Source organism: Castor canadensis, chromosome 5 (genome assembly GCF_047511655.1).
Source record: "Castor canadensis chromosome 5, mCasCan1.hap1v2, whole genome shotgun sequence".
NCBI lineage: Eukaryota > Metazoa > Chordata > Mammalia > Rodentia > Castoridae > Castor > Castor canadensis.
In genome coordinates this window covers 180720948-180734436 of record NC_133390.1, presented here as the reverse complement: position 1 = coordinate 180734436, position 13489 = coordinate 180720948, and the positions used below count along the sequence as shown (strand labels likewise).

General features: G+C 60.8%; 1 protein-coding gene across 6 annotated transcripts in view; it reads left to right on the top strand.

The window, feature by feature from the left end:
* The first annotated feature begins 210 nt into the window (after positions 1–210).
* The window catches only part of Lama5 (laminin subunit alpha 5), a 46981-nt gene continuing 33702 nt past the window's right edge, over positions 211–13489 (top strand). For 2 of the 6 annotated variants that reach the window (XM_074075072.1, XM_074075071.1), the window contains exons 1-4: positions 218–558; positions 4352–4504; positions 12489–12606; positions 13301–13419. In XM_074075072.1, coding sequence (XP_073931173.1) covers positions 241–558; positions 4352–4504; positions 12489–12606; positions 13301–13419 — 708 coding nt within the window. In that variant the 5' untranslated portion in view covers positions 218–240. Of the gene's footprint in view, positions 559–1069; positions 1151–4351; positions 4505–12488; positions 12607–13300; positions 13420–13489 lie in introns of those variants that run through there. The other 4 variants (XR_012448333.1, XM_074075070.1, XM_074075074.1 and 1 more) reach the window with 4 other exon arrangements.

The window sequence follows — 13489 nt, the reverse complement described above, 5'->3', positions numbered from 1 at the left end:
TTCCGGAGGCCGGCTGGGTCAGGGTCTGAAGGGTTAATGCCGTCCAGTTGCCCCTCCTTCTGCCCTCCCCCCAACCCCCTCCCCGGGGCGCGGGGCTCGGGCGCCCGGGCGGGCCGGGGCGGGGCCTGACGTCCGCGGGCGGAGCGAGCCCGGCGGGCCGCCGCGCTCCAGACTCGCCGAGCTCCCGCCGCGCGCACAGCGCTGTCCCTGGAGCTCGGAGAAGCTGCCGGGGGCCGGAAGATGGCGAAGCGCGGCGCGCGGCTCTGCGCGCTGAGCGCACTGCGCGCGGGTGGCTCCCGGGGCCCCGCGCCGCCGCCGCCGCTGCTGCTGCTGGCGGGGCTGCTACTGCTGGGCGCGGCGCGGGCGCGGGCCCCGGCGGACGGAGGTTTCAGCCTGCACCCGCCCTACTTCAACCTGGCCGAGGGAGCCCGCATCGCGGCGTCCGCGACCTGCGGCGAGGAGGCCCCGGCGCGCGGCGCCCCGCGCCCCACCGAAGACCTCTACTGCAAGCTGGTGGGGGGTCCCGTGGCCGGCGGAGACCCTAACCAGACCATCCAGGTGAGCGCGGGGCGTGGAAGTGGGTACACCGCCCCGATGGCATTTGAACCCGGGCGCCTGGGACGGATCGGGCTCGGACTCTGACTCCAAAACTTAGCCCGACTCCTCCCGGAGTGTCTTGGGCCCGAGAAAGTCCAGGTGCAGACTCTCCTGTCCCGAATCCGTGGTTCCGCATTTCGGGGGACCTAGAGGGAACCCAGCCCGGTCACTCAAGCTTGGCCCGAGAAATTGCGCGTCCCTTCTCAAGGGCCAATGAAATGTCCCCGCCGCGGACCGGGACGGCGGGCCCCAGTTCAGCTCCGTGGTGGTGACCTGGGCGGGAGGGTGCTGGTGCCCAGTGACTGGCGGCCCCAAGTCCGGGATCCCGGCGAGGGCGGGACTTGGCTTAGGTGCAGGCTGCCTGTGGGGAGGGGTGGGCGCTCCGCCTTCCCCCGGGACAGGCTGGAACCTGCTGGCCTCCGGATGGGGACGGGATGAGGGCGGGAGTGGGCGGGAGGGGCCTTGCTCCTGGTGTCGAGGTTCTCACTGCTTAGCCTAGGGTTGAAGCCTCTCCACTATGTGTCCAGAAACTCGGTGGGGACCCCCCCCCCAGGTACGGGGTGGGGAGGCGGGGGGGGGGGACAAGCAGCGCAGGTTTGAACTGAGTGGGAGTACATGCAGGCGGCCATGGGCAGCCAGCCCTCCGATCACCGGGTGTCAGATCCTTGGGTTTCAGTCTCCCTGGGGAGATGTGGATTCCTTCCTGAATACCCTCTGGAGGCGCGCCCGGCAAGCCTTGAGCCTGAAGGTGGGCCCAGCTAGGTGGCCCTTTAGCTGGACTCCTGCCCAGGGAAGCAAGCTGATGGGAGTCTCTGGATCTCCGCTGGGGTCAGTCTTGGGGGGAGGGTGTATAAAGGTCAGCCTTGAGGGGCAAAGTGTACTCCCAGGGCTCTCTGGCAGCTTACCTAGGCCAGACTCCCCTCCCTGCCCCACTTTAGGAAGAGTCTGGGGACGCTGGGGCAGATGTAACCCAAGTTGGAGCCTCTAGGGACCTGCTTCCACCTTCCTGGGAAGGGGAGGAGTAGCTGAAAATGGATTAGCTGGGGTGGGGGAGGAGGGCCCAGGAGCTCCAAGTGGAGAAGGAGGAGCAGGAACCCCTCCCCTCACCTCCCAGGGGCATTCCCTCCAAGTCTAGCAGAGCACAGCCCTTTGGATAGTGGGTGGCAAGCCTGATCTTCAGGCAGGGAAACCAAAGCCTGGAAAGGTGCAGACACCTGCATGAAAACCCCACATCCAAAACAGGTTTAGCTCGAGTGAGCAGTGGGAAGCCAATGCCTCCTGGCTGGGGACCCCCACTCCATTTGGTTGTCCTGGGGGTGGAAGGAGCTGTGTAGTGTCTCCAGACTTGCCCTGCAGGGCCTGGCTGGGTCTGGCTGTTGCTTTTCTAGGAGCTGCCCCAGTGGGGGAGGCCCTAGTCCACTTCTGGACCCCAGATCACCTGCTCCATCCATGACACAGACCATTGCTCAGGGTTACCTGCTTGGGTCTGTCACCTTGTGGCTGTTACTACCTCTGGATAGTGCTTTAAAAGCATAGAAGCCTGGTGGTTGGAGTCAAAGCCCTGCTCTGCCTGTCCTCAGCTATGCAGTTTCCTGTCTGAGCCCCAAGTTTTTGTTTGTTTGTTTATTTATTGTACTGGGATTTGAACTCAGGGCCTTATGCTTGCTTGGTAGGCGCGCTACCACGTGAGCTACTCCATCAGTTTGAGCCCCAAGTTTTACCTGTAGAGTGCTTCACCTGAGGTTGAGAGCCTGGTGCCGGAGCCTGGAAAGCAGGCACACAGTGACTGCTCTGCAGATGTCGGTAGCAGTGTGCTGTACTCGGAGTGGGCCTTCCTGCAGTCCACATCTAGCACTGAGCTTGCATGGTGGATGGACGCTTTTTTCCCTACTTCTAAGTGCAGTGAGTCTCAGAGAACCATTTCCAAGTGACAGGACCTGGCCCACAGAACCTGGCCAGGTGGTGTGATGACATGAGGGCATCCCCAGAGTCCATCCTGCTGTAGTGTGGGGGGTGGGTCACGGGAGATGTGGAACCCTGGGACCCACAGTGCAGCCCCAACCATTGTAGGGGATGGGGATAGAAGAAGCCTATGATGTCCTAGGTGGGAGCCTTGGTACTCCCTGCTGTGGCTCTGCATGAGGCCGAGAGTGGGTGCCTGGGGCTGGTAGAGGTCAGCTGGGTCTCCCATTCTCGTAGTCTCAGGTGGGCATCAGAGGAACTTGGGCTGGCCCAGAATCAGGCCAACTGGTGACTCACTGGAAGGGGAAGTCCTTATCAACCCCTGGTTTCCTAGCTCTGTTCCTGGCAGGACCCTCTGTAGCAAAGGTGGGGGTGGGGCATTTTTCCCAGCCCTGTAAGCCAGAGGCTGGCAGGGAGGCCTAGACTGTGGCTTGCTGCTCAGTGATTGACTGAGTGGGGACTGGACCACCTCTCCCTAACTCCAGATCATCTCTGCCACCTGGCAGGGGCTGAGCACTGGCTTCCCTGGGCTCCTGGAAGGCCCACCTTCCACCTTTGATCCTGGGCCCACCCAAACCCTGGGAGGGTTTTGGCCAGTAGGTAGCCTCCCTGGGACGTCTTTCTACTTACTCCCTTCCTGACCACTCCCACCCCAGCTGGCACCCAGAGGTGGTGCCCTCAGTGAGCCCCTTGGGCCTCTCTTGTGCTCCCTCTGCCCCTCTGAAGGCTGGGGAGCCCCAGGTTCAAGTCCAGGAGTCCCTACCGAGGCCCTCTTATTGCCCTCTTCTCTCTGTGCAACAGCTCTGGGTGGTGGCTGGGTGCAGGTAGGAGAGAGGAAGGTGACCAGCCTCTGCCTCTGAGACCTGGGGGCCCTGAGGCAGGCAATAAACACCACACCAAGAGGGAATAGCCGGAGAAATCATGGGTGGTCATGCATCTTGGGTGGTCCAGAGCTTAGGCCCTGCTGAGGAGGTGACATCTAAGATGGAGGGAACAGCAAATGTGAAGGTTCAAAGGTCACCTAGGCAGGGGCAACCCAAACCTGGGATCCTGTGAGCCACTGGACATCGTGGAGTCTGCTGTGTTTTATAATCCTGCACGTGGTGGAGTCCCAGGGCTGACACAGGGCAGGCAGGGGCATACTGTGTGCAAGTCAGGGCTGGGGGGTTGTGGGTAGGTGATCTCCAGTGCTCCTACCTACCTCCTTCACCAGGTCTGGGCCCCTCCCCCAGCCTGGGAGGGGCAGGGCCATTGCTTTCCAAGACTGGGCCTCTGGGGCCTCAATCAATGCCAGGTCTCCAGGGCTGCCTTTGTGTGAAGCAGGTCTAGTTTCCTGTGGGGGGTGGGCTCCACTGGCCGTTAGCCAGGGCTCTGCCCCTCCCCCACCAGGGACAGTAGTTCACCACCCTGCTGGAACGGCCTCTGGGCTTCTATCCCCACTGCCCCTCCCCCGCACCGAGCACAGGCCCCAGCAGGTGTCCATACTGTCATGGAGCAGCTGCCATGCCCTTTGGCAGGCTGAGGCAGGTGCAGTGTCACCCCACTCTGCAGATGGGGACACTGAGGCTCTGGGGTTTCCAGTGCTCAGGAGCAGCAGTCAGGGTGCCCAGGCCTCACCTGCTAATGCCTACACACTTGTACTCAGCATGTACAGCAGATGTGGGTCTACTGGTCGGGGTGGAGGTTGGTGTGAAGGGGACCCAGGGCTTGAATCATGGCAGGAGGGTGGCTGGGGCGGGTATGGGGCTGCCCTTCTTAGGCTCCTGACCACCTCCTTTCCCTCTCCCGGTAGGGCCAGTACTGCGACATCTGCACGGCTGCTAACCACAACAAGGCACATCCCGTGAGCAATGCCATCGACGGCACCGAGCGCTGGTGGCAGAGCCCACCACTGTCTCGCGGCCTGGAGTACAACGAGGTCAATGTTACCCTGGACCTGGGCCAGGTAGGGTCCTTTTGTGCCTTTGTAGCTTCCACCCTTCATCTCTAGCCACTTGACTCACTTGGGGCACAAGACTGGTAGGGAGGTCACTGCACCCACCCAGGACGGATGGGGCTGGGAGGCAGGGCCCCGGAGTGGCCACCTTGTGTTTGTTCTTTCAGCATCCCCGGACACGCAGGGGAGGAGGGGGCTGAACGGGGTGCTACAGTGGCCTCACTAGAGCTGGGGGAGAGCAGGGGTCTGCGTGTGCCCCAGGGAGTGGGCAAACACTGAGCCCTGGTGCCCCCAGAGGGGCCTGGTGTTTACTCTAAGGAATTCCTGGCGGGTTGTGGGAGGGGCCGCAGGAATGTGGAAGAAGAGGCCTGGTAGAAGTGGACATTCCTGGGATACCTGTGCTTCGTGGCCACCTTGGGGTTAGGGGTTAGATGCATGCACTCAGTCCGCCAGCCCCTCAACTCTGCTCAGCCTCCAGGCCCCTGCACGGGCAGGCAGTAGAGCTGGGCACTTGCCAGTGATGATGGAGCCCTCCAAGGTGGACAGGGTCTAGGGACTCTGACTTTGCTCTGGGTTGGGTCCCTCTCAGTGTGACTTTGCCCAGGGGCTTAGCCTTGGGGACATGGCTTGGGGAAACCGAATGCTCCAGCAGTACTGTTGCTCTCTGGGACCAGGGTAAGGGAGGCTGAGCTTGAAGTGAGGAATTGAGGTGGGGGTGGGGCACAGGGTTTATCTTGCTAGATCTCCACCCTGCAGAGCCTATGTTCTGACCTGCTCTGCTGTCCTCACAGTGTGTAACCCAGACCATCTCTCTTCCTTTCTGAGCCTGTGCCCCTGCTACAACCCAAGTATGTTGGAAGGATAGACTGCAGGGCAGGTACCTCTTTCCCTGCCTAACAGCCTGAGGGTCTTGCCCACTGGGCAGACAGTTGCCAGGGGTAGAGTGGTTTTAAGTGACCTGGAGTTTCCAGGGGGTTGTGGATTTGCAGTCGTGCCCAGCATCTAGGGTGGGGAAGGAGGGGAGGGAAGACTAGGAAAAGCACTGCCCATTGGGCTTCTCTGGCCCCCAGTCCTGACCTGGCCCAGGTCTGGGTGGGGCTGGGCCCATTTCCCTTCATCCAGACTCCCTGGAGTGTGGGGCCTGGATGCTTAGGAGCCCCATGGGCCCAAGGGTGCTTCTTCTCTGGCACAGCAATGGGAGCACCTGTGGGAGGGCACATATGTGCACTCTCACCCACTGGGGGACAGGTGTCCTTCCAGTCCCTCCCGTCAGAGACTCGCCTGGCTGGGCCAGTGGGCCAGGGGAGGGCAGAGAGCTCTGTCTCCATGGTAACTCCAGGGTGCCTGCAGAGGAGATGGGCAGCATGCCCAGGCCAAGGGAGAGTTGGACTCTCTGCCAACCAGTGTGGACTCTGCTGCCTCCAGGACTGGGGTCCTCTCTGACCCTCAGTCTCCACATCAGTGAATTGGGCTTTGAGCAGATCTTTAGATCGTTCAGAGCCAGGAGAAGGTATGGACATCTTGCCTACTCAAGTCTCAGTTTCACCATCTGTAAAACGATGGGGAAAGGAGTCCTTTCCAGTCTTGTGTTGGAAGAGGCCCACCAGCCCTCCTCACTCCCTTCCCCATCCACCCTTTGCTGCCTGTGTAGATGTGTCTGTGACCCAGGACTAGAAGCTCTGTCGGCATGGGGATCGCTGGGTGGCCCTCAGCATGCCTGGGGTTGGTGGGGCAGGTGAATGGGTTCCCCACTCCATCACAGAAAAAGTTCTTCCTGGGGCTCTGCACTGTGGGGCTGGGCAGGTCCTTGGAGGCACTGGTCCTGGGCTGGGGTTCCTTCAGGAAACATCAGGAAGCGCCTGGGCCGGCGTCTTTGTTCTGGGATTGGAACGGATGCCCTGGGAAGGAGGTGGGGGTGGCAGGCACCAGCCCTGGAGTGCTTCCTGCGCCTCACAGGCCCCGGGAGGGTGGGGTGGGCTGCCGGGGATCTCACACCCTGATGGGTGGGGCTCAAACTGGCACTAGGCAGTGGGGAGTCTTGTCCCTGTGACGTCCATCTGGGAGCAGCTGGAGCCCCAGGACAGGATGCCTGGGAGAGCTTGGGCCTGGGCGGTAGCGCGGCTTCAGAAGAGGGCTTTTTCTGTGGGGGAGGGTCCCCAGGAAGAGGCTCCTGCTGGTGACTGGTGACACTTTTCTGAATCACAGCCTTGAGGGTCTCTTCATGTCCTCTGGAAGCTTCTGAGGCCTAACGGTTAGGTTTCGGGCTCTGGCTTCCTCTTCCCAGAGTCTCCTGTAGACCCTATGCCCAGGGAACAGAGCAGCTCTTGACTGCCCAGACTCAGCCATGTGGCAGAGAGTCCTGACTTAACTGACCTGCCCAGGCTCTGTCTCTGGGTCCCAGGCCTTGCTCCCAGTGTGCCCAGATCTTAAGGAGTGGGCAGGGATGGGTTGGACTGGCTTTGGCCCATGTTCCTCTCCTCCCCCGGTTCAGCATCAGACAAAAGAGATGAGGAGTGCTGGTCCCCTTTCCAGCCAGGCAGGGAGGCCCAGGCTTTGTTCTCTCCTGCATGCAGGTGGCTCAGGTGAAGCCGCCTTTGTCCTAGCCCTAAGGCCCAGAGCTGCAGGAAAGCAGACTGGGATGCCAGGTGGGGGAGAGAGGTCAGGGTGGAGAGGGGCACTGGGGCTGGTTGGCTGGGCTGGTTGGACCTGAGGCCAAAGTGTTGCCTAAGGACCAGAAATGCCAGGGTGAGAGGCCTGGACCTCTGGGGATGTGGGGGAGCCATTAGTAGGAGGGGTATTGGGATGGGAGTAACAGGCAGTGGGATGGGGTCAGCTAAAGGGATTCCCACACCCTCACCAGATAAGGGTGTTAAGGAGGTAGAGCTCTGGTGAAGCTGTTGACCTCTGGAACATAAGAGCCTTCCCTGGGGAAACTGAGGTAAGGGTTTATCAGAGGGACAGTGTCAGTGAGGCATGACTGTGCTGATACCTGAAGGAGGCATGGGTTGGTTGGGGCTGGGTGTCTCCCCTTGGGCTCAGTTTCCTCCGGGGGGAAGAGAACTCCTGCCTGAGGGTGGGTTCTCCAGTGTGGTGGGCACACTGGCTGTCAGAGTGATCTGTAGGCCTGACCTGCCTGTCCTCAGGCTGGCCCGTTGGGGCTTCCTGGGCAGGCCTCCTGGGTCCGGATGCTGTAGCCTGGTAGTTACCAGGTGCAGGTTGCTCCCTGAGCCTAGCTGGGCACCCAGCCATGTGGCCAGTGCCCTGAGACGGTCAGTGAGGTTGTCCAGGGAAGTAACAGGAAGTACACCCGTGGACAAGCTTCAGTTACAGAGCCCAGGGCTGGGACAGGTGCAAGGCTAGGCCAGAACAGGCCCCTCCAGCTGAGTTCTCTGTGGGAAGATGGAGTAGGGGTCCCGTGGGCAGCTTCTCAGGCCAAGCCTGAGGCACTGCCTCCTTCCTATAAATGGCAAGCACCTTCTTTTACCCATTCCCTCCCTCTACTTGTCCCCTCCTTGCTCAGAGGACCCAGCTAGGGCCTGCCAAGCCCGGGGCTGGGGGCCATCCCTCCTGGCCTGCCCCACCTCTGTTGCTCCCTAGCTGCACACATCTGTCCCTGGCACAGTCACACTGGTCCCCCTGCTCACTCTGCCCCCGCTTGGATCCCCACAGGGCCTGGCAGCCCCCAAAGGCTTCCTGTTTTCTGTGCTTTTAAACAAATCCCACTGCATTGACCTGTTGGCCTCTCACCGTACCTCTCAGTGGAGACTAAACTGTTTGGGTTTCAGCCGTGTGTCCCCTTGGGATAAACTCCACTTCCTGTGGCCCTGGCTGACCATCTGGTCTGACCTGGCTGGGCCACAGTGAGGAGGGCAGGGAGCCCAGGCCACCTGGGGTGTTGGAGTCACTGAATTCACCCCAGGTTTAGCCCTGCTGTGCAGGGGCCACTTGGCATTCACCTGGCTGGGACCCCCATGTTCTTCCTCCAGTTGCTGAGCCCTTGTCCGCCCCTCCCACACCACCGCCATTCATTCACAGTCTCTCCATGCTGTCTGGAAACCTGTGTGCCGGGCACCCCCAGCAGAGTTGGGGCTCCTGATCTTGTCTGTCCTTACTGACCCCATGTTTTTATTTTTGATCCCCAGTGATGAGCTTGCTAGGTACTGTCAACTTTTCCATTCCACTATCTCATGGGGTGGGGTCCCCATGTGGCCTGCTTTTGGGCTCCCTGATTGGTTGCAGAGATGGCCATGTTTATTTACCCAGTTGGGGGCCTGAGAGAGATCCTGCCCTGGCTTGGCCACTCTGGCCCCTGCTGTGGTGTTTCCAGGTAGGGTCTCTGGGGCAGAAGGGCACTTAGAGTGAGACTGCAAAGGCTAGAGACTGGACCAGGCTAACTCAGGTCCTCCAAGGCCTGCCTGGACATCTGGAAAGGATGGGGGCAAGGACACAGAAGAGCTAGGTGCCCAAGAACTTTGCCTCAAGGGAGCATTTAGTCCGGACCCTTGGGGCTAGGAGGGGGTTCCGGCCCTGGCTTCCCAGGAATTGACACCAGGCCTTCTTCCTTCAGGGCCAGGCCTGAGTCACAGGCCACCCGCTGAGTCATGCTTGGTGGGGGGCTGGGGGGAAGGGCGAGGCTGGTCCCTTCAGCCCCAGGACATGTACTGTAGCCACCTGTGCCCCCAGCCTTGGTCTCCCCAGCTCCCAGATAGATCAAGGCAGAGCTGGGCTGTGGGTGCAGCAGGGATTTGGCTCCTTCCCCAGAGGAGCCAATCTTTGGAGAAGTCCAGAAGGCTCCTCCCTTCCCCCCACCCCCTGCCCCTACATCTCCAGGGCCTGCAGAGACCCCACCAGCTCCCCTCTCTTGTCCTCGCCTATGTGGCCCAGCTCCTTGGTCACTCCTCCCCTTAGCCTTCAGAACACCCAGGTATGGGGTGTCTGGGGTGCCCTCTGCAGTGTCTCTACCAGATGGCTCCTGGCTTCTGCTTGCCTGCCCTGGAGACAGGTGCTATCTTCCTCTTGAGGCTTTGGGACAGCCACACCTTTGCTGAGGTGCCTTTTCCTGGTCCCTTCTCTCTGGACCCCTTCTCATTATCCTGAGGTGAGGGGGTAGGGGGGCTGGCCATGGCTGCCTTAGGCCAAATTGCTGTGAAACCTGAGGCCCACCCTGGACTCCCGCCCTGGCTTGGCCTGCCTCTTGGGCTCTTTGCCAAACCCCCGTTGAGCAAGGTTACAGGGCAGAATCCCTCTTTTGGGAGCCTTGGCCCTCTGAGGTCAGGCTGGGCGGGGGGCACGGTGGCCCAGAGCCTGCCCCGGCTGCTGCCCTGGAGACGTGCCTACCCCAAAATAGCTAGATTTTTAAAAATAACCAGCGGCTTTTGTTTGGCTTTTGCTTTAAAAGACATTTTTTTTCCCTTCTGCACAGAACTATGTAACAGCAGAAAGGTCAGCCTGAGTTGGCAGCTAAATGGAACAGGCAAGGCGGGGAAAGAGCTATGTCCAGGGGTCTGCACCCCTCTTGGGTCACACCAAGGGCACTGCTGGAGCCCTGGGAGCAGGGACCAGGTTGGGGACAGAAGGGGAGCTCTCAGGCACAGTTTCCCTGCCCTCCAGTATCTGTGCAGCCAGCAGACCCTGGAGGCCAGCTGTCCGGGGCTCTGTCTGACAGATAAGGTTTTAGGTGGACAGACGGAAGGCTGGGATCTGTAATGCATCCCATCTCGGGGGTGGAAGATTCCATGCCCCCTTACCCTGCTCCTCAGTGTCTCGGAGTCAATATTTGTGAAAGTGCTCTCAGCTGGGAAAAATGCGGGGCCTGCAGACTGGGGAGGGAGGGGGCAGCCAGCAAGTGTGGAGCCTGGGGCTGACGCTTAGGGAAAGGCGGGGGCGGTCAGGGACTCAGCTCCCTAGAGCAGCCAGTGTCTGCGTCTGTCATGCCTGAGTGTCCCTCCCACCTCCCGCTTCCTCACGCAGACCCCAGCTCTCCTGGACCCCTTGGGTTGGGCCCATGGGGCACCAAGACCGAGGTGCGAGTCTGGGTAGAGGGTCATTTCTACAGAGGCTAGAGCCCCTCCCCCACAGGAAAGTTGAAGATGACCTCAGCTGGCAGCGGGTGAAGGGGGCGGGCATGAGTGGCTCCAGCCCATTGTCTCTGCAGTGCCAGGCCTTCCGGCAAGGGCAACACCCAGATCGTGTCTGGGGTCCTAGGTCCTTGTCCCTCTGGAGTCTGGCGGTCTGTGCCTCCCCAGGGCTGGGGCTGCAAGAGCACCCTCTGTGTGGGTACCAGGCAGCCACAGACAGACTTAGGCTGGGGTGGAGGGTGCATACCTTGAGGACCTGTGGGTTGCCATCCATGGCCTGCCAAGTGGCACCTGCTGTGGTGAGAAATCCTGGCACAGCAGACACCAGAAGGGGCCTGCCCCTGTGCTGGCTGCATCCAGGCCCTGCCCACACTGCCGGGCTCCTTGGCTCACAGAGCAGCAGAACCCAGCCTGGACGATGGTCCTCTCCCTGTCTGGGACCGAGGGGGAGGAGGGAACATTGCCCTCAGAGCCAGGCTTGTGGGCAGGGCGTGGAAACCACAGTTCCCTGTGGCTAGCATGGGATGGGTCTGGGGGCTGCCCCAGAGGTATATGGAGGAGGAAAAGACCCCTGCTTTCACCGTCAGAACCGGGGACTGAGCCCAGGCGTGCAGGCGCGCAGGGTCTCAGTCCTGTGGCAGTGAGGCTGAGTGGCTGGTGCTGGGAACTCACACATAGTAGGCAAGTGTTGCATCACTGAGCTACCTCAGTCCCAGCAGCTGCCCCTTAAAGGGGGTGGGACAGAGTACTCAGCCTCCAGGACCGTATTCCTAGGCCCAAAGACCTTATTCCTGATAGGCCAGTTCTCAACCTGGGGTGACCCTGGGAGACTGTCACCTCCTCTTACTTGTGGGTTGATGCAGTTCGTGTGCATCCCCAGCCTGCAGCCCCTGAGGGTCACTGTGAGTGGACACACAGATGAGATTGTAGTGGTGAGAACAAGGTTGGGGGCTTCTCAGGCAGAGGGACCACAGAGAGTGGAGCCCAGGTTGGGCAGTGGGGGCAGCAGTAACACCAGTCTGTGGAGGGAGGATATCCTGGACCAAGGGTAGATAGATGGGCTGCAGTCAGGGAGGGCTTCCTAGAGGCAGTGTCCAAAGTGCCCTGTGAGTGCTGTGCTAGGTGGGGCTGGAGGCCCAAAGCCAGGATGACCTGTGAGCTGCTGAGGAGGGGCCTCAACAATCCCTCAGGGACATAGGCATGTGGGGACAACCTAGATGCTGTCCTCAGGTTCAGGTTGGGCCTGGGCAGGGCTTGGGGGTTCTGCCTCTGGAGAAGCAGCTTCCCCTTCCCCTCCACCAGGGACTGCCCTGGCATGCCAGGACCACAGCTAAGCTGTAGCCCTGACTCCTGGCTGTGAAGTCTCCCGGCTCCTCTGGGAGGGCCTGGTGTCCAGTCCCCTTAAGGGAACCCCTAATGGCAGGGCTGGGACCTAACTTGCTCCAGACCACTCTGTCCCCAGGTGAAGGGTAGGTCCTAGGGTGGTGGCCAGGGTAAGGCTCCACACCCAGAGGATGTCACGTGTCTGCTCATCAGGAGGCCAGGCTGGCGTGGGAGCTGGGCATCGTCCAGCTTTCAGTCCTAGCTGGGAACCTTGGGTGTGCTTCTGTTTCTTCCTTGGTCAGCCCTACTGCCTGGGACTTGCAGGCAGGCTGCTCCCCAGTGTGCTCAGTCCAGCCCTCATACCGCCTTGCCTGTAGCCTGAAGGACCAATGTGGCTCCCGAGTTCCTGGGAGGGGAGGGAAAGGGATGGGCCTGGGCCAAGGCAGTCCCAGGATCAGGAAGGGGACCCTTAAGCAAGGGCCATTGTTCAAAGTGCAACCCCCCCCACCCATGGGCCCAGCTGGCCCTCCTGCTGGGTGTCTATGCTCCTCACACTCAGAGCCAACACCCTGACACCCTCATGTCCCCTGCAGGTTTTCCATGTGGCCTATGTACTCATCAAGTTTGCTAACTCCCCTCGGCCGGACCTCTGGGTGCTGGAGCGGTCCACGGACTTCGGCCACACCTACCAGCCTTGGCAGTTCTTCGCCTGTGAGTTCTTCTGGAGCCATGGGACCTGGGGTGTCCCTGGAATGGTGCCGCCCTTGTCACACTCTTTCAAGGTCCCTGGACACCACGCCCTGCCTTGTGCCAGACTCTATGTGGTTCAGGACTGTTGATGCAGGCCACCTGAAGGGGTGTCACATGTCACATTCCTGACATTGGGCATGGCTGCTGTAGGGGTGGTGGGGCCAGAATCCCTGGGCCGTCTCTTGGCTCCTCTGGAATGGCTTTACTCAGACAGCTCAATGGTGACCGAGCTGCCCGGTGGCTACAGGTTCACTTCCTGCCAGCTTAGCTCCATGTCAGGAGAGCGCTGGAGTCCCTAGCCAGTCATGTTGGCATGATGCAGATTCTCTGATTAGACAGCCTGGCCAGAGGTCCCCTAAACTCCCTGACCCAACAGTAGGGGAGGGGTGGTGTGGGATTGTCCCCAGGAAGGGGACCCGGCAACTGGGCATGAGTTAAATGTGGCCTATGCGTGTCTAGCCTTATTGGGCTTGGCAGGGCAAGGACTCTCTTTCTTCAACAAATCCTGCTGAGCAGTGGAACACTGGTGGGACCCAGCCAGGGGACAATGCTCCCTTCTCAGAGAAGGCAGGATGCAGGAGCCGTGCTGCTGGGCCCTGGGGTCTGTGGACATTTGTAGTACCCCTGCCCTCACTCTCTAGCCCATTTCTTACAGCCTCCAAGAGGGATTGTCTAGAGCGATTCGGTCCTCAGACACTGGAGCGCATCACGCAGGACGATGACGTCATTTGTACCACCGAGTACTCACGCATAGTACCCCTGGAGAACGGCGAGGTGGGACCCTGGGGGTGGGGCAGCCCAGCTATGGTCCTGCTGGTCTGAGGGTGGTGGCTGAGTGCTGGTG